At 39.6% G+C, this 19,894-nt stretch overlaps 1 protein-coding gene across 5 annotated transcripts in view; it reads left to right on the top strand.

Annotated features, from left to right (window-relative positions):
- Positions 1–19,894, top strand: part of TNIK (TRAF2 and NCK interacting kinase) — a 412,416-nt gene that overhangs the window by 356,933 nt on the left and 35,589 nt on the right. For 3 of the 5 annotated variants that reach the window (XM_081235886.1, XM_081235888.1, XM_081235884.1), the window contains 5 exons: positions 2,047–2,153; positions 8,742–8,905; positions 10,926–11,023; positions 11,893–11,916; positions 17,482–17,666. In XM_081235886.1, the coding sequence (XP_081092012.1) occupies positions 2,047–2,153; positions 8,742–8,905; positions 10,926–11,023; positions 11,893–11,916; positions 17,482–17,666 (578 nt within the window). The remainder of the gene's footprint in view (positions 1–2,046; positions 2,154–8,741; positions 8,906–10,925; positions 11,024–11,892; positions 11,917–17,481; positions 17,667–19,894) is intronic. The other 2 variants (XM_081235887.1, XM_081235885.1) reach the window with 1 other exon arrangement.

The raw sequence follows: 19,894 nt of genomic DNA, 5'->3' as shown, positions 1-19,894 counted from the left end.
TCCACTGGTTTGGTTTCATTTGTTTTGTTTTGTTTTTGCCTATACCAACTTGTTGTACATTCCAAAAAATGTCCTAAAACGTGGCCATGCATCTCACTACAGACAACCTGGAAACATCAAAATACTGTAGAAATTTTTGCATCAGATTCTTCCCGGTTCAGGATTCCCCTTTCTCCTGAACTCAGCATAGGAGCTATGACAAATGGAATGTCCCACAATTTCCAGAAATCGATGCTATTGTTGATTCCAGAAAAAAATAAGACCTTTTTACCCAATGATTTTCAAATATTTTTCCTCATCTTCCTCTCAGAAGGATATTATACCAGAATTTCCATTATTGTGAAAGTGAAATTAGCTGATAATGGCTCTTTTGTTGTTGTTCTCATCTTGTGGAAGCAGAGATGTCATCAGAAAAGGTTATTTATGGAGCAAAGTTCAATCTGGAAAATAGGACGGGCAGAGGAGCAGACAGGAGAGCTGGGGAAACATTTGACGTTATTGGTCCACTGTCTAAAAACACGCAGGCACACACTTATAACTCTGGGAGAAAAAATTTAGATCAATACCAACATTTTAGGTTTTAATAATTCATTAGACTCTCTCTCTCTACAACTATTTCAGTTGACCAAGTGCAAAAGGAAAACTAGTGATAGTAATATTTAATTTGAGCAGGTGGGAACACTGATTTGGTTATTCTGCTTCACTTCACTGACTCATCTTTCTAGGTCTTTATCTTAAAATGTATTATAATAACCAATAAGATCCGTATTAGTGTTAAATATCATTTAATATACTAAACATAATATTAAAACAAAGCATAATTTAAAAATACCTAGTACGAAACATAAACCTACTTTAAAAGGGCCTCTAAAAATAAATAAAAGTTGAAGCACCTGATGAATGTTTAGCCCAACCAGCTGTCACAGGAGATGTACATTTTCATTTCCTAGTCACTTTTCTTAAAGTAAGTTTTTCCTCTACTCTCCCCTCATGTTGGACTCCTTTGGTGCACTTACCAGTATTTGATTTCATTAGAAAATGTTTTATAACATGAGGCATACTTGAATTCTACCTTAGGCCCTTGACAGATAAGGTAATGGTACGTTTTCCTACTGTACCTCACAGTCTGACTGGTATTCACATAGTTTTTTGAAGACCTTCCAGTATTTTCAGTATTAGTCCTGTTTTGTATTACATTTGCAAATTGACCTTCCAAAGTTCAGTGTTGGTGGTTTGTTTTTAATTAGAATTGCAAGTTGATTAGGAAGTGGGACCGTTCAGGATCTATTGCAGTAGTTTTTCTGAGCTCACTAACATGTGGCTTATGTCCCAAGTTCTAGCCTGATACCTAATTTCTCACCAGATTTCTTAATTTCCTTACCTGTTTATCAGTTGTATTGTGAGTTAAAAATGGAACTCGGGGGCTTCCCTGATGGCGCAGTGGTTGAGAGTCTGCCTGCCGATGCAGGGGACGCGGGTTCGTGCCCCGGTCCGGGAAGATCCCACATGCTGCGGAGCGGCTGGGCCCGTGAGCCATGGCCACTGAGCCTGCGCGTCCGGAGCCTGTGTCCCGCAACGGGAGAGGCCACAACAGTGAGAGGCCCGCGTACCGCAAAAAAAAAAAAAAAAAAAAAAAAAAAGGAACTCGGTTTATCTGGGTGTCTCATCAGATGCAATTTCCAATGATCAGCTGAGTTGATGATACCCCAGAGAAATTTCTGATATCCACCACTCTTGTGCAAATGAAGGAAATCAATTATTTTAGCCCAGTAAATCAAAATAATTCCCTTGGTCTATTTCTAAATTTGTTTTTAAAATTGAGCACTTTGTACTCCCTAATGGTGGCTGAAATGTGCCTCATTGCCTTTCGTTTGATTTTATTTAGGGAGTTAAATATTTCTTTGAGAAATGCAAGATGTTTCTTTCCTGTTTCTGATAGTTCTGTATCTCCTGGCAGATCTTAGGGAAGGAGTAGGTTGCTTTTCAGGCAGAACCCCGTGGAAGCTATTTTATGGAAAATATTTCTGAATTCTGGTTTTCTTTCAGGTGCCTCAAAGAACAACTTCTATATCCCCAGCATTAGCGAGAAAGAATTCTCCTGGAAATGGTAGTGCTCTGGGACCCAGACTAGGATCTCAACCCATCAGAGCAAGGTAAGGGAAGGAAGATGCGTAAGTTGAAGGGAGAACTCCCCACCTACCGTTGTCATTGTTGCTTTCCTAAAAAAATGTTTTTGTGCTTTTTTCACTTCAGAGGCATGTTGGCTGGCCACCCAGACTGTAAGCTTTGGTGGACCAGACACATGTCTTTTATTTCTTCAGTAGCCTTTCACAGAAATCAGTGTACAGTGAGGGCTCATGAATGAACGAGTCAATGAATCACAGAGTCAACGAATGAATCAGCCCAGAATCCAACCAGGTTTACCTTACTTGGCAGTTTTTTAAATGTGGGAGTAAGACTACAAATAGAAGTCTGGGTGCAGCGCCCCTGACCGTTACTTCAGAGACCATTTCATGAAGCCAGCCAAACAAAATGGCCTGATCTGAGTTGATTTTAGCATCAGGTCAAGAACTGTGCCATGGGAGCTATTGAGACGGTACAAAGTATTGCCAAAGAAATGCTGTAGCCACCAGCTGCAGAACTTCCCTAGTGTGGCAAATGACAGAAGAACTAGTTCTCATGAGCAAATCACCTCTGGCATTAAGGAACATCACTGAAATACAGTGAGGCTCCCACTGTTGCTCTGTGCTCTCCTAGAATTTTCTACCAACCCTGTATATTCCTCCAGTCAGGAAGTTGCATCCACCTACTGGTTGGTGTCGAGGTCTCAAGAGCAGAAGCTGGAGAATAAACAATATCCTTACAGTATCTGAGCAGATTTTATGTGGTAACAGATGCTGTTTGCTGCTATAGTTCATCAAGCTTCCCTCAGATTTTTCATGAAGAGTACACTCCTTTTTAGGATGAACTGAAATAGCAAATGGCCTCTGCTGAGACTATAAAAAGGAAGTTGGGCAGGCTGTTTTATCCATCTTCATTGTGTTCATCTTCATTGTGAGGACTCTTGCTAGTCAAAGAGAAGGAGAGACTGAAAATGAAGGTTATGACTATTTGTACAGATCCTAAAATATGGAATGCTTTTGATCATAAAGCTTTCATTTTCCTCTTCACATGAAAAGCCTTAGGAAGGGGTCAGTCCGTAAATAAGATGGAACTGCACTGAAAACATTCATCCCTTGAGGGCAAAGAAGCTAGCTCGTCTGAGTGGAGTTGCCAACAAGCAATTTTTGTCCAGTGACTCATCAGGTTCATGCTGAGCTGGTGCTGGGAGCAGCTGAGGAAGCCTGGAGCGGACTGTGACCAGGGATCTTAAGGAATGTCAGCCTGGATTGCCGGCCTGAGCTTTATCAGTCCCCCTCTTCGAGCGGTGATAAGCCCCCAATTATCAGTGCTTCTTGCCCATTTGAACCCTGCCTTCAAGGCTGTGTTCATTAGATCAGTTGTTTAGAACTTCAGTTGCTATAGATCAAGCATCATTTCAACTTTAAATCTTTTTCCCTCTCTCAACCAAAAAGAAAGAGAACTGTCATTCTATAGCCAAATAAAAAGCAGCTCTTTGTTCCCTCTGAAATGTTATTTTAATGATATTAAGGCCGTAAGATAACTGGTGTTTGATGGTCAGCGGTTTGCAAAACATGTGCTTTTCCCTTGGAACCTCTTAAACATTGTACTTTTTACAAAGAATGCAGACCTTGTGAAGACAACTAATGTTTTTCTGCTTACAGAAAAGGTAGAGAGGAAGTGAGCTAAGAGGTAATAATTATTTACCTGCAATGAAAGTCAGAGGCATTGCAGGGGAGGAGGAGGATGGAGAATCCCTATCTCTGCCTTGTGGAACAATCTGCCCAACAAAGCTGTTCCTTGCTGTCACGTATCTCTAAGTGACCAGCATTTAAGATGTGAATCAGACTTTGCAACTCTAGATTGGATTGCACTTTAAAACGTTTTGGGATTTGGTATATTTACTGTGCTAGAGATGGCTTTAGTTCACCTTTGTTGCATAATAAAGCGTGCCAAGACATAGTGGCCTGAGATAGTAACGATTTATTATTGCTCACGATTCTGTGGGTTGGCTGCAAAGTTGTTCCACTGGTCTCACCTGGGCTTGCTTATGCAGCTGCACTGAGCTGATAGGTCAACTGTACCTTCACGTGGTCTTTCATCCTGGGCTTCTTGACCGTTTGGTGATTTCAGGACAGCATCCCAACAGGGAAAGCCCCAATACACAAGCACTTTTGAAGCCTTTGCTTCTATCATCTTTACTGATGTCCCATTGGCAACCACAAGTCACATGGCCAAGCCCAGAGTCAGTGTGTAAAGGAAATACACAGGGGCACAGACAATGGGAGATATGATTCACGGGCAGTGGGAGCAGAATGGGAGGGAGACTGTTACTGAACACAGAGACTGTCTTACTTTCTATTGGTTCTAATAAAGTCCTCATAGTCCTTTTTGTACCATTTGTCAGACAACTGCCCATCCATAAAGCCATAAAAAAAAGGGTTGCTTTTAAATATTTTTTCCTTTGCAATACTGTTATAGACTCCCAAATGCCTCATACTGCCTTAAATGTCAAGGTGAACAGTTGAGTTTAAATCATGATTTGATTTGTTCATTTTTTAAATTTCTGTTTTAAAACCTTCCATGCACTTTAACATTTAACTTTGATTCATGTGTTCTTTTAAAGCACATTAAAATTTGATTAAACAAATACATTCAGAGTATGAAAAGATTTAAATTAATCCAATAACACCCAGTCAAAACCCAATGACTAAATGCTTAATTTCAAAAAATAATTCTCCATCCCATCCCAAACCTGTCTTCTTATGGCTTGTTTGTTCTCATTTGCTATGTCATCAAAGAGCAAAGTAAAATGAATTTTGGTGGGCAGCCAGTTAATTATAGACTTGGCCCTAGTATTTGGGCCAAGAAATCACTTTGTAATCCTAATTTTCTGTTTTGACTTTTTTATATGACTCAAGTAAATGGAATAATTTTCACTTTACTGTGTGTTTTATAGACCAAACAGTATTCTCTGCAGGATGACAAATGTCTGAGCTAAAAGTTAGCATTTAAAGAAATCTATATGAATGTTTTCAAGTTTTTACACATTTGGATCTGAGTAGGCTCAGTTAGTATATGAACAAGGGAAATCTGTTATTTCATGGAATTCTTCTGAAATTGATCCCTTCTAAGAGCATTTATCTCAGCCCCCTTGGCCCCTTGGCCAGACTAAATTACAACATAATAAGAAAGAGAAAAATATGAACAGTGTGACATTTTCTCAAAACACTCATATTTTACCAAAAAAGCAAATAAGGTAGAAAAGCATTTTAAAGGTTTCCCTCTTTCTATGTGTGGTTACATAGAAACTAAACACTTCTTTCAGACTCCAGCAGCAAAAATAGCACCCTATTAAGATCAGCACCCACACTGGTTAGCTCCAGTTGGAGGGGACTTGTACTAACAAGGCCCAGATCAGGGATTTAATGCCCATGGGATCCAATTAACTTCACACTGACAGAGGCCCTTGAACCCCAGTCAGAGACGCAGGCTCATCCGCTCGCTGGTTCTGCTGATGCCCGGGCCACTCTTTTATGCCAGGACAACCCTGGCCTGGGCCTTATCATCTAACGTGGCAGCAGCCTCCTATCTGGTCCGCCTGCCTCCGTCCTGACCAGTCATTCATAAGCCGGCCCTGGGAGGCCCATGTTCTCTGCCAGACTTTAAGGCCATTGCTGCATAAGCCGCCCATTTCTTCTGATGACCCACTCTTCCAGGGTTTCCTAACGCAGACTTGGTACCCAGTCAGGGTGGTGTCCTCTTTATGTCAACAAGCCCCAGGAAAACCCCAGTCAATGTCTGCTCTCACTCTTCCCCCACCCCTCTGAAGCCTAATCAAGTCCTGTCTCCTTCCTGACACCACTGTTGACCGCTCCAGGCTGCATGCCTTGTTTCATAAACTCCAACACCATTTGCAGATGCTCGCACAGCATATGGAGCTTTGCCTTGCTGGCTGTTGTCTCCACCGCACATGTCTCACCTCTAGGATTATGTTGTACCTTGACTGTCTGCCCTGTGACCTGTACTCTCCTCCGTCCCTCAAACTGGTCCACTGGTCTCACAAAGCAGGTATTTAATAGAAAGGTTTTGGTTAAATGATCAAAGGAGTGCTGTATTCGAGCAAAGAGCTGGATCCTGCTACCACACCACAGCTGCCAGGGAAAATACTCAGAACTCACTGAACTGTATTCACTTCATAGATTTTTTTTTTTATACAAAGAACGCTACATTACATCTCCACAAAATGAGAGCAACCACCAAGAAACCTTAGTATGCCCATCACCCTTGACCTGTAATATAATTTTTAGAAAAAATATTTTTAGAATTTATTAATTACACATAAATAATTCTTGACCACTACTGTTTAATGAAAGAGGGCAATGGGGAAGAATTCATTATTTGGGAATGAAAGGAGATAGGATTGTTTCTTTTTGAAAAAATAAATGAAAAATTTGAAAGGTGGCATATTGCAGAAGTATCACACATTTATCATTTTAGGTATTCTCCGAACAGGAGGGAGGGTATTTCCATTATGGATCCAAATCTATTTCAATCAATTAAATGCTAGCAGTTTTCACAAAAATAATTACTACTCAAAGGAGTGCCATAAAAATATCAAGAATTTTTAAAGTTTTCCTTAAGTTTACCAACACTCACTTCTGCAGTCAGTTTTACTGTTAGGTTGACTTAGCAACCTCTTTACCATAAAAAATTTAAGAGGTGAATATTGTCATAAATTCTACATTTGTATGATCAAAATTAATAAATTATAAGGACATATTTTATTTTCACATGTTTTCCAGGACCACCAGCCATGTCTTCCAATAACCCAATATTTAAGAATTTTTGCAACTCGACCAAATATTTTCGCCAAATACGTTACTGCAAAGCAAGACTCTTGTGTTTTCAGAAAAAAATTATTTGCTTTAGTTGCTGCTTTAATGATGCCATTTTGTGGCCAGATTTTAACAGACCAAACTGCAAGTGTCTCAAGGGAAGGGACCATATTATTTTCACATTTATACATGAAGCATCTGACACCCAACACAGTGCAGAGTACCTGTTACCCACTTGATACTCCTGAAATGGGCAGAGCAAAAGGAAAGCATAGAATTACATTTTTTAAATAACATCTTTATTGGAGTATAATTGCTTTACAATGTTGTGTTAGTTTCTGCTGTATAACAAAGTGAATCAGCTATATGCATACATATATCCCCGTATCTCCTCCCTCTTGTATCTCCCTCCCAACCTCCCTATCCCACCCCTCTAGGTGGTCACAAAGGAGCGAGTTGATCTCCCTGTGCTATGTGGCTGCTTCCCACTAGCTATCTATTTTACGTTTCGTAGTGTATATATGTCCATGCCACTCTCTCACCTTCGTCCCAGCTTACCCTTCCCCCCTCCCCGTGCCCTCAAGTCCATTCTTTACATCTGGGTCTTTATTCCTGTCCTGCCCCTAGGTTCTTCAGAACCTTTTTTTTTTTTTTTTTAGATTCCATATATATGTGTTAGCATATGGTATTTGTTTTTCTCTTTCTGACTTACTTCACTTAATTTTTAAAAACTGCACTAAAACAACAAAATACAATTTTTTCCAAATTAGTTAGCTGTTCATAATAAAGCCTAGTAAGAATTCAGTGAGATGGATCGTCTCATACCCTTCAGTGAAAACTGGCAGTATGTTTATACATTCACATACATATATATGTGCACATACATACCTAAGTTCATGTCCTTCCACCCAAGAATTCCAGTTCTAGGAGAGATGTGATTGTGAATATTTGTATGCATCTAGATGGTTATTTCACTGTTACGTATAATAGCAATGTATTGGAAGCACCTAACAATAGAAGAATGGTTGAACTAATTTATCTATATAATGGGATACTTTGCAGCTATTATTGTTTTTAGAAGCATAAGAAGCTGCCCTCATTGCATTCTAAAGGGGAAAAAAGCAAGACGCAAAATTGAATATACAGTGTGCTTCCATACATACAAAACAAAAAAGACTAGAAGATAATATTCCATCCAGTAAAATATAGTTGAATATCTCTTGATTCAGAGGTTGCATGCATTGCTTCCTTATTTTTATCTTGTAATATTTTCAAGTGTTTTACAATGAGAATAGGAAAAGGGGTTTAAAAGAAAGCCTCCTTTTTTTTTTTTTTTTTTTTGCTGTACACGGGCCTCTCACTGTTGTGGCCTCTCCCGTTGCGGAGCACAGGCTCCGGACGCGCAGGCTCAGCGGCCATAGGCTCACGGGCCCAGCCGCTCCGCGGCATGTGGGATCCTCCCACACCGGGGCACGAACCCGTGTCCCCTGCATCAGCAGGCGGACTCTCAACCACTGCGCCACCAGGGAAGCCCAGAAAGCCTCCTTTGAAGACTCACCATTTCAGAGCTAATACGTTTGGTGTGATGACCCAAGAGTTGCAGAATCTGGCCAGGAGCTCCACAGAGGATAGCATGACTATCATTACCATTGACCCGTGTAATGCAAGGTCATATAAGTACTCTCTTTACCCCTTTGTACTGGGGATGGGACTAGACTATGCTTGTGTCTACCAGTGGCAAGGTCTTGAGAGTGTAATCTCTGTGCTCTGCTGTCCATGCAGCAACCCTGACCTCCGGAGAACTGAGCCCGTCGTGGAGAGCCCCTTGCAGAGGACCAGCAGTGGCAGTTCCTCCAGCTCCAGTACCCCTAGCTCCCAGCCCAGCTCCCAAGGAGGCTCTCAGCCTGGGTCACAAGCAGGATCCAGCGAACGGACCAGGGTTCGAGGTAACGCTTTCCCCTACCTTTCCAGGACAGCATTCCTTGAGGAGGAGAGCCATGCACAGGGAACCAGATTACTTACTGACTTCTGTGACTTCTGGTCCTGGCATGGCCACCACTGTGTGATGCTGAAGAGCCGCTTAACTGCTCTCAGCCTCCGTCTCCTTAGGGGAGTGGACCACCATCCCCAGTTATATGTGTGACATCAGTGTGGACTAAATGCTTTCTAATTGCAGATACCAGTGTTCTCCAGGGAGATCACAGAATATTGGTCTTATTTGAAAATGTAGTCATTAGTCACCTGCATTTCCATTTCCATTTGATTGATTGGTTAGAGTTTCATGGACCCCCAAGTATCCTCTTCCCCTTGTGTCAACTGTGTTCAGAATACAAGGTATTTTTCAAAGGGAAAGTTAATAATGGCTAATGTAGAATAAACATACACTTGAGAGAAGATATAAAATTTATGACTTAAAAAGTATACTTGACTCTTCTGGGTTTTCCTGTTTGAGAGGTAAAAATTAGCCTCTCTGACCATTTAATTCAAGTCATTCTTCATTGCTTAGTTTTCATTAATGAGGAAGCTTGTGAAAAACATTAATGTGTCTAGCTAATTATACATGATAACCTATTGTTTATAGCTAATCAAAATGTACTCTTTCTGCATAATCTTCTTCAGAAGATAATTTTGCCTCCAAGTAATAAAGACCGGGATTTTTTTAAAGTGCAATTTGGAAAACACTTATCAATTACTCTGCCTAATGAAAACCACCAGTTCTTTATTCTCTCTTAGCCTCTTCATTAGACACAATTATACTTTACCTCCTAATATTTATTTGAGTAAACTCACTGTATGTACATTTTGGAAAGGTCGATGTCAGACATGCAATGCTTGTGTCTATGAATTGGGATAGGGACTGGCCTGTGGCTGCCCCTATGTGCAATCTTCTGACATCAGTGGCACCACCCAGAGCTATGTATACTTTTGTTGCCTTGATCCAGATATAAAGTTAATTACTTTGGAAAACTGCCATTCCCTTACCTTTTTTCTATTCATAAGCAACTTAATTTGCTTAGTTAGAGCAAATGCTAAAGAAAACCAAACTTAGGTATACCATTTTAATTCTCTGATCTGGTTCAGGTTTAATTCTCATCTTCTTTCCTTTGGCCTTTAGTTTTCCTGGGTTAAAAGCACTCATATCCCTGGTGTATCCCTACCCAGGAAAGACCACTTTGAAACCAAACAAAAGAATCTCTCCCACCTTAGATTGCTTCTTCTCTACCTATAAGCTCATAAATCGGAGGGATGCTCTTCACTTGTAGCTGTCAGGCAGCCCTCCCCCAGCCCTTGCTCTATAACCTCTATTCTAGGACCCTTCCGCTTTATCACCAACACTCTCCTTCCTGCCCTCACCCTAGACAACTCCCCTTTCCTCCCCCCATTTAAAAATTGTTCCTCCAAATAAAACAGGTTTCTATTTTTTTCTACAACGTTTTGTCAGAAAAACTTATCCTGATGGGCAAGTGGTAAAAGAAGAAATCAAACATAGAATGCTAACTCCGAGGCTGGTTTAGTATAATAATTGAGAATAGGACTTTGAGAAATCAGACAGAATCCCAGCTCTGCACATAACTTCAGTGTAACCTTAGGCTAGTTGTGTCATCTCTCTGTGTTCAACTGTCATACAGGAAAACAGTGGGTTGGAGCAAGGATTCAATGAGACAATTGACATAGAAAGCATTTAGCACTAAGCCTGACACAAAATTAGTGCTCAGCAAATGGCGGTGCTCGCTAGTTTTTCATATAATTACCAGTGACCTCCAGGTTATAAGACTAAATGTGTATGGCTGATTTTGTTTGCCTGAACATTTACTGTTTTTTCACGGATGTGCTTGAGGATTTGCCTAAGTGAATGAGGTGTCCGCTGAATCATTTCCAAGGCTGACTCACCACAGAACTCCAGAACTTGAGCCAGCACCTTCTGACGGTCATTATCTTTCTTGGCCCTCTGTTTTTTTCCTCTAGCCAACAGTAAGTCGGAAGGATCACCTGTGCTCCCCCATGAGCCTTCCAAGGTGAAACCTGAAGAATCCAGGGAAATTACCCGACCTAGTCGACCGGCTGTGAGTGCTTTTCTCTCAAACAGTTTTGAACTCTTTTAATTTCCCAGAGAACCTGCAGGATAAAGTGGTTGGGGATGCACTCATGACTATGAAACAAAAAATGTTGAGATTAATAAGAACGGATGCTAGAAGCATCTGGAAGGAAGTCATACCAGATTAGGAAAGAAATGAACATATCTTGGATTGCTTATCTGCCTTTGGTTATTTTGCTGATCATTAACACTGTTACAGAATAAAACAGGAAGAGAAATAACTCACATTATTCCATAATTTCTACTCAGTAGCTTTAGCAAAAAGATGTTGAAAGTAACAATTAAGAATATTTGGGCACTTCCTATGGATTTTTCTTGTATATTCTGACCTTTTCCTATATTATTTTCCACATGAATTAATATTACAGTTTTTCTGCTGCATTTCTGCTGCTCTAGGACTGTATTTCCTAGACCAAAACTTGATAAGCATGGTCTGATAGGGGGCTGACAACCTGAAATCTAGCTTCATTGCTGTAACACATCAGACCCCAAATAGCCTTAAAGAAAGAAAGAAGAGGATGGAGGCTGAAATTTGAAAGTTGGAAATTAATTCGGAATGAGTTATTGTCCACTTATTTTATTTAAATTTTCCAAGAATCTTTTCTGTGAAATGGATGTGAAGATGTTTTCGTTAATTTTTTTACATTTTAAAGTAAGGAAGTACAGTGAGGGTAACAATGAAGGGCATTCACACCATTCTGGGTTGAGGTTCTTGTTGCCCTTTTTGCATTTATCAGTTGTGTACTAACAATTTTCATTTTGTGTCTAACCTGCTGCCTTTCTTCCGGCTTTTCCCCCTCCCGTGGATTCTTCTGGATTGGTTTCCTCTTATCTCAGAGCTATAAGAAAGCTATAGATGAGGTTAGTATTACCTTTTTGCTTGGTCATGCTTTCACGAGATGTAAATATAAACTGACTTCCTGAGGCTGATATTCAGAAAGGTGGCCAATTGGATCACAGATTAAAGTTCTTTCCTTTGGAGTGATCTGCTGAGAGGAGAGCCCTTTCACAGAAGCCAGCCTGAGCCCCTCAGACACTGTGTATAGCTCCAGAGACTTTCCTTCTAGCCAAAATGTTACTTTTCCAACGTTCCAGTCTAGCTAAAGATAAGCATCGGTGCTTTGTTATTGGCACAGTTTCTCATTCTAGTATCTTCCAGTAGCAAAGCCTGAGCTTTTAACCTGCACTCGCCAGCCTTGCTAGGGGATGGCGGTTTTACTAACAAAGAAAAGAGACATCATTCTAGGGTCGTCCAAATTTATAGTGTGTGATTTGTGAACAAGGAGTTACCGGGTATTGTTAGATTAATTTGTGGCACATTAACTACAGCATCAGCAGCAACGTCAACTTTAGTTAATGAATCCTGGCGAATTAAGTAACTTTATTTCCTTATCTGTGGTGACATTTTTCCATTAGAAAAACATATGGCTTTGCCAATCTTAAGTAGCTTGCTAAGAAGGATGACTGCCTCACTGCTGTTTGTCAGACCTGCATGAATACAGCATAGTGGAGTTGTTTTGGAAGAGAGGCCTTCTGCAAAGAGTCCTAACTGCATGGAATCTGAAGGCTAGGATTATGGCTTTAAGGCTGAGCACTGTTTTTGTGAAATGATATGGAAAAAGCACTGGCTTTGGGAGTGAACAAGCTGCATTCAAATTCTGTCTCCCCCAATTAATAACTGGAGGGGCCAGTCTCACGAACTCTCTGGGCAGTTTCATCTGTAAAATGGGGATAAAAACACCTGCCTTTCCTCACTCACAAGATTGTTTAGGTTCACTCAAGATCATGAGTGTGAGAGCATTTTCTGAAGTGTGAAGTGCTATGTAAAGCCAGGGCCTGAGGCGTGGAGCTATTCTGGTGGAAGAAGCATGTTTCTATGCCTCTGATCTTTACCAAAAAGCATCACTTTTTCAGAATTATGACCGCCTCACCATTCAGAGTGATTTAGGGAGTCATTATCATAGATAAAGAATTATTGCTTATAAAAAAAAAGATTCTACATGTCTACAGTGTGTGGATGGCATTATAGAAAGAAAAAAGGGAAATGTTTTTAATTGCTCTGTGCTACAGCCTTGCCCCTTCTCCTCATGAGAGTGAGAAGGACAGGGATTATCACAAGTGTTATCAGTTTTCTCCCAAACAGTTCTGGTACTCAGGCTGCCAATAAAATGGTCGTGTGTGTGCACAACTCAAGGTTTCCTCTTATGAGTCCAGAAATTAGCTTGGAGGTGGCTGTCATGAGGGAGAGGGCTCTCATGGATTTCATCTGGTTACCCCAGGATATTTTAGGCTTTTTAAAATTGCTTTATTTATTTCAGGATACTCTAGCACACTGGACAGAGATGAGAGGTAGGCAACAGAGGTAGAAATAATTGAGGGGGTGTAAGCTGTACACCAAAATCTCTAGAGCCATGGATGACTGGAAAAAGGCCTCCAGGTGATTCTTCTAACCCTACCGCTTGAGTATCACTGATCCAAAACACAGGATTCCTTGGTGCTACCTAACCCAGTGGTCCTCAACCAGGGATGAGTATCCCCCCCAACTCCCCTTCCCTTAGGAGACATTTGGGAAAGTCTGGAGTCAGTTTGGTTGTCACAACTTGGAGGTGGGAAGCGGTGCTGCTGGCATCTTGTGTGTAGAGCAGAGAGATGCTGCTAAACAACCTACAATGCACAGGAAAACAACCTACAATAGAGACTTATCCACCCCAAATGTCAGTAGTGCCACAGTCAAAAAACCTTGAGTTAAATCTCTCTCCCATCTCCATTCCTAGGTTTTAAGATGGCTTCCATCCACCGTGACTGATATGCCATTTAGATAACCCGAGTTTGAAATGAGCAGTCTTAAAATACCAAAAACATATTGCTTATTATTGATAATTTAATTATTTGAGTTCCATAAAAGTCTGTCTGGGGGCGTGTCCATGCATTTGGCATTCCTTCCTATGGAGTATGAGATTGTGCAGTGTAGTCTGTGATTATTTAATACAACCCTCCAAAATAAATATTCTTTTTACTTTAGCACAATTAAATAGATGTCATGAAGATTAGATACATAAGCAAACACTGGCTTTACCACTACTTTTTTATTGTATGTAGAAATCTGACAAATTCCAGAGCACATCCATAGACTGGACAGAAATGGAACAAACCTTTTTTCCCTCAGTTGAAGATATCGAAGTCAAGTGACTTCCCCAAGTCATATCTTTAGATTTCCTGAAAAGGAAATGAATTATTTTACTATGTAAAGAAAGAAACAACTTTAAAAATTTTAACTATTATTTTAATAGTTTAAAAAATTGAACTAAAATGTGCATAAACTATATTGTTTTTAAAAAGATACCCAAAAGAGCACCTTTTAAAGCAGAGTATGCATAATTGTCAGATTAAATAAGCCTTTTTGAAAGAAAAATTATATCAAGTTGATTCTAAAAAGTGTTACATGAAAGAAACCTTTGGGTGAGAGCCCCTTAACTATCTTTACTCTGTAGTCAAAAAGCTTAACATTTTGCCATATTTCTTTTTGAGTTATACATTCTCAAATATTTTTATTGTAAATAGCACTTTTCTTGTCTTTTTAATACTTTTTAGCTCCAGGCTTGAGATAGTCAAGCAATAAATTACCACAAAAACTCATTATATGGAGAAGATTGGTATTGTCAGAAAATGAAACATATGAAAATGGATCTGAACGCAATGGTGTCAATTTTAGATCATGTCTATTTCCTATAACTTTGCTATTGTAAGTTTTTCCAGGGTGGATGGATAAGGAACAAAACTTCAGCTAAACACACAGACTATGGGCAATGGAAGATTAATTTTCTTTGGCTGAGGTATTAGTTTTGAGTTACTCATTATTGGTACCTTGGGATTTTCATATATGTCTCACCTGCCAAGCTGTTACCAATTAAACTTAAAAGGAATTTGCAACTATTTCTAAAGTTTCAGGAAAGATAACTTTTTAACAACACAGAAACCAAAAAAAAAAAAAACCCTCTAATTAAAAGTGAAATTATAAAGCAGGTCAGAGCTTTAAAAGTGTTCCTAAATACAGTGTTTGGAGAAATTTAGGTGATTTTAACAAGTGAGAGCTACTTTAAGTCAATGGGCTTTGGACCAGCGAAATATTTCTAAATAGTTTTGATTTTTTTAAATCTTCTTTGTCTTGCTTTGAAATGTCAGCGATAAGGAAAACCAGTCCATGGGGAAAATGTATTATTAATTTAAATAAGTCATAGTTAATATTATTATATTTTACTCAGAATTACTGACATTAGAAATAAACTCTCTTAACCATATTCTCTCTTTAAATTATAATAAAATGTGTTTTTAATGACAAGGAACATTTTAGATGCTAGTTGTATTCTTTGATGAGACATAACATGCTCCTAACATAGAGAAGGAAAAATACAAAATAAATTTATCTAATTTTTTAATTATTTTATTGGTTTGGAGGATTATACTGTCCTTTTTCATTAATTGCTTTAACAAATATCTAAACTGTATTTTCCCAGTGTGCTCAAGTGTAGCATACCCTTCACTTTCTCATCAATTTGATAAAGATAAACATTGGCAATTGTCAAGAGGAAATAAGAAGTAAAAAGCTGAAATCTGAACATTAGCTTTTCTTATTTTGACCCATCACCAAAGAAACCGGAAATAAATTTGCATAAAATTCTGTGTGGTAATTTTCCTCTTCATTAATGGTGTACATTATATTTAAACAGTTTGAGTCTTTTAAATACAATTTTATTTTCATTTTCATGGATGGGATAAATATACCCACTGAGATTGAGGCCATGTGTGGGTGCAGGTGTGTAAAAGCCCAGCAAGCATGTTTGGGTGGAAAATGCACAATTTGAATTTTCAAGAGCTTCCCTTTTCCAAGGGCTTCAATTCAAATGACTACGGAACAAATTGTAAAAGTTGTCATTGCTGTCCCTTTGATTTTTATGAAATTAGAAAGAAATAAATCCTTCACTTAACACCTTGAACTTTCTAAATTTCTAGACCAAATAAAAAACCTGAAGCATTTTCTGTCCTTAGTCTTAACCAATACATTAATGCCTCACATATAAGCAACAGTAAAGAAACAGGATGATCTGTTTTCTTCTCAAAATAAAATTATATTTATAATTTAGTTACACACATTTATCACAACTTTTCTTCTAACTATCAGGATAGATTATCAGATGTCATTTAGATCACCTATATTGCTCTAACCTTACATCAGGTGAATTGGGCAAATACATCTCTGGATTGAAATAAAGAGAGAATATGGCCATAAGAAAACTTTGGGATTTAGTATCTTCAAATGAGTTTCTTTCTCCCTAATCCCGTCTCTCACTGAATGCTCTGATTCCCACATGGGTCACTAATATAGGGAGAAATGGTAAGACTGATGTCAAATTGCTTTTTCTTCATTTGCATGCTGTGTGCCAAGGGCAGTTTAACCCATGCAAATTAGAGCGGCCATGCTTTAGCAGAACTGCTTCCCTCTGCATTGCTCTGAAAGCATGTACAATAAAAGGTAGTCAGATCTTCAGCACACTGCCTGCCATGTGCCTGGTGATTAAATACCACCTCATCACATCCATAAGGCTAAAGGTTTCATCATACTCATGGAAAACTGAAAATTTACCTCTTCCTTTTGGTGTTTGCACATTCCTTTCAGTATTCTTCGCCAGAGTTTCTGCCAGGTGACTCAATATAAAACAAAAGAAAATGAAACACCTATCATTCTGGAAGAGAACTCTTTTTTGTTTTTGTTTGTTTGTTTTATTTTGTTGTTGTTCCTCTTGATTAACTCAGCTCTGTGGCTATAAATTTCAGTGGCACTGGGCTTTGGGGTGGGCCATTATTTGATGTGGTGCCTCGGCTCTCCAGGGAATGATGACACACTAAGTGAGTCATTGTAGCAGCTGGAACCTTGGGAATTGCTCTGTTCTGTGACTGATCCTAGATTTTGGTACAGTAGCAATCATAAGAGGAGAAAGGCCATGACTATGGCTTGGGCAGGAGTCTCAAAATACTGGGGAATAATTTCTAATCCTGTGGGTAATTAACTGTGAGGGTGGGTGACCAACTTCACCTTCCCAAAATAAAATGTGAACCCAGTGTTCGTATATATGTGTACACACACAGTGCACATACACATATATACACATGCAGATTCAGAACCGAACAGTCTCAGTCTAGCAATTGGTTGTGAACAAAGTTTAAATTTATTTCATCTTTCTTTTTCTAGTTTCTCTGCGCTACAAACATCGTTTTCTTGGTTTCATGCAGTAACTATGTTTGTAACAGTTCTATAGAGAGCTATTTTTTCTTGTTTATTTCTTGTTGCTTGAGCCGGAGACTTGCTGAGAGACGTCACTTTGGTCGTATCTATAATTCATATACGCTGGACACACTTTTCTCTTGTAGGATCTGACGGCATTAGCCAAAGAATTAAGAGAACTCCGGATTGAAGAAACAAACCGCCCACTGAAGAAAGTGACAGATTACTCCTCCTCGAGTGAGGAGTCGGAAAGCAGTGATGAAGAGGAGGAAGATGGAGAGAGCGAGACCCAGGACGGGACGGTGGCTGTCAGCGACATACCCAGACTGATGTAAGAGACCTGCATTTTACAATATTGTTTCTGTTTTTTTATGTTTTGGTTTTTTGGCCCCGAGGCCTGTGGGATCTTAACTGACCAGGGATCGAACCCACACCCCCTGCATTGGAAGGTGAAGTCTTAACCACAGGACCACCAGGGAGGTCCCTCCCGAGACCTGCTTCATCATTGTAGGCCAGGAGAGGTTAGGTCTCCAAGACAAAGGACAGGAAATATGAATTTAAATATAAGATCATTTATGAGTCTCGGGCAGGATCAGTTGACTTTGGGGATTCACGTTTTTATTAGAGCATAGTTCTATATTCACCCCTCTCCCTAGACACAGTTACTTAGAATATGTAGCATTTCTAGGACTGCATATGCTTTGTCTAAGCTGTTGTGGCGTTCACCATCCCTTGGGTGATGCTTTCTTGGTTCCTGTCATCTCTGAGCAAGTGATACTGACAGCCACACCCTAGAACTAAAGAGCAAAATTATAGGCAATGGCGTTTAGGGGTTAAAACTGACAACATGAGACGTATATTTCACTGTCACCACCACCACTAAGGTGGAATGCAGGAGGCAGCATGGGTTAGCATCCCAGCAAAACAATCAGGAGTCGAACAAACCTGCAGAGAAACTTCTGAGTGTTTGACTTAAATACACCCCTGATTTTCTACTTCATCTTCTCCATTTTCCCTTTTATGTGATCCTTTTTGCTGCAGCCTGTGACTTCACCACGTATAGTCTTCTTTTTTAGATATTTATAGCTACCTAGCTTTCCCTTAGTATTTATAGCCTTTACTTCTCTTTTCTTTTTTTAAGTGAGAGGGAGGCTCCCTTTTTCTCATCAGACTAGATCCTAGAAAAGAACCTCTCCTCTTCCCCTATTACTTCCCCAATTCAAACAAACATATTCATACAATCACACTCACATACATCTCTCATTTCCTCTCCCAAATAAACACAAGGTGTCCAGCCCTGGTTTGCCATAACTTCGATAAAGAACAATGCTAACTTTTCCATCTTCACTTCCATTTCTTTGACTCAGCTACCAATGTTGGTCATCGCACCACGTTTACTCCCTATAGAGAAGATGTCATTTCAGGCCACAGATTACAGTCCTGTCCAGCAGAGGTTGGCGAGACAGGGCCTCCCAGTCTGCAGGAAATGTCGTCCATTGATTAACGATCGTTACATACAAGCAATTCTGGAGACAAGTCCAATTATCATAGCTGAAAATCCATACTTGTTATTTTACTGCTGATTACCCAGTTATTGACAGCCATAAATATGCTAAAATATGACATTTGGAAACAAATTGCATTAAATTGCTTTTTTAACAGCAAATAAAGTTGTTCTAGAGGCAAAATCACTAATCCAGAACATTCCCACAAAATATGCTGGTCCTTTCAGTTTTTGTCTTAACTCAGCTTTGGTTCATTCTTCTAACAGATGTTTTGAATTCCCTTTAAGCACTGAGCATACAGCTATGAGGGTGGATTGTGAATTTAAAAGATTGGTAAGACTTCTACTGTGTGCTAGACCCCATGCTGAGGGCTTTGAGACATTCAAAAGTGCGTACATGAATTCTGCCTTCCAAAAGTTTACATTCTAGTTGGAGAGAGACAAAATTATACATGGAGAAGTTCAGAGTAATATAAATAGTTGGAAGAATAACCAATAGCCTTGGAAGAGATGTTAAATTGCAGTTGGTTTTTAAGCCTCCTGTCATATTTTGTAAGACTCTTAGTGGTATTTACCCTCGTATCTCTAAAGGCAAGTCCATCTCTTCCCCCACTATGGAAACACCCACCTTTCTAAAATTGCCTAAGTATACCATGCTGTGCTGCACTTTCTCTGCTGTCTGGCACTCTCTTGTTCCTTTAGAAATCACCTCTCACGGCCCAGCCCATACAGGCAGAGCCCATCCCTTCCTCTGTGCTGCATGGTGTCTCCTGTGCATTCCTGCCATTTCATGGAGTACCTTGAATCAGGTTATTTATTACATGTTGTCTCCCTCTCTGGGCTGTGAGATCCTTGAGGGTGAGGATTGAGCCTTATTTACTCTCTACTCTTAACACCTTGCCTGGTGTCTGGAATAGAGTTGGTCTTCAGTGACTTTGATTTACACTTAACTGCACTGCACTGAAATTGCAGATCCTGGCTTCAAAGTGTTTATAGCCTAATCCAGAGGAAAGACGTGTACACAAATAACTGTCATCAAGGTAAAAAGGAACATG

Source organism: Mesoplodon bidens (assembly GCF_964165515.1).
Source record: "Mesoplodon bidens genome assembly, chromosome: 5".
NCBI classification, from domain to species: domain Eukaryota; kingdom Metazoa; phylum Chordata; class Mammalia; order Artiodactyla; family Ziphiidae; genus Mesoplodon; species Mesoplodon bidens.
The sequence above is the reverse complement of the archived record's forward strand: the minus strand, read 5'-3'. Positions and strand labels throughout refer to the sequence as shown.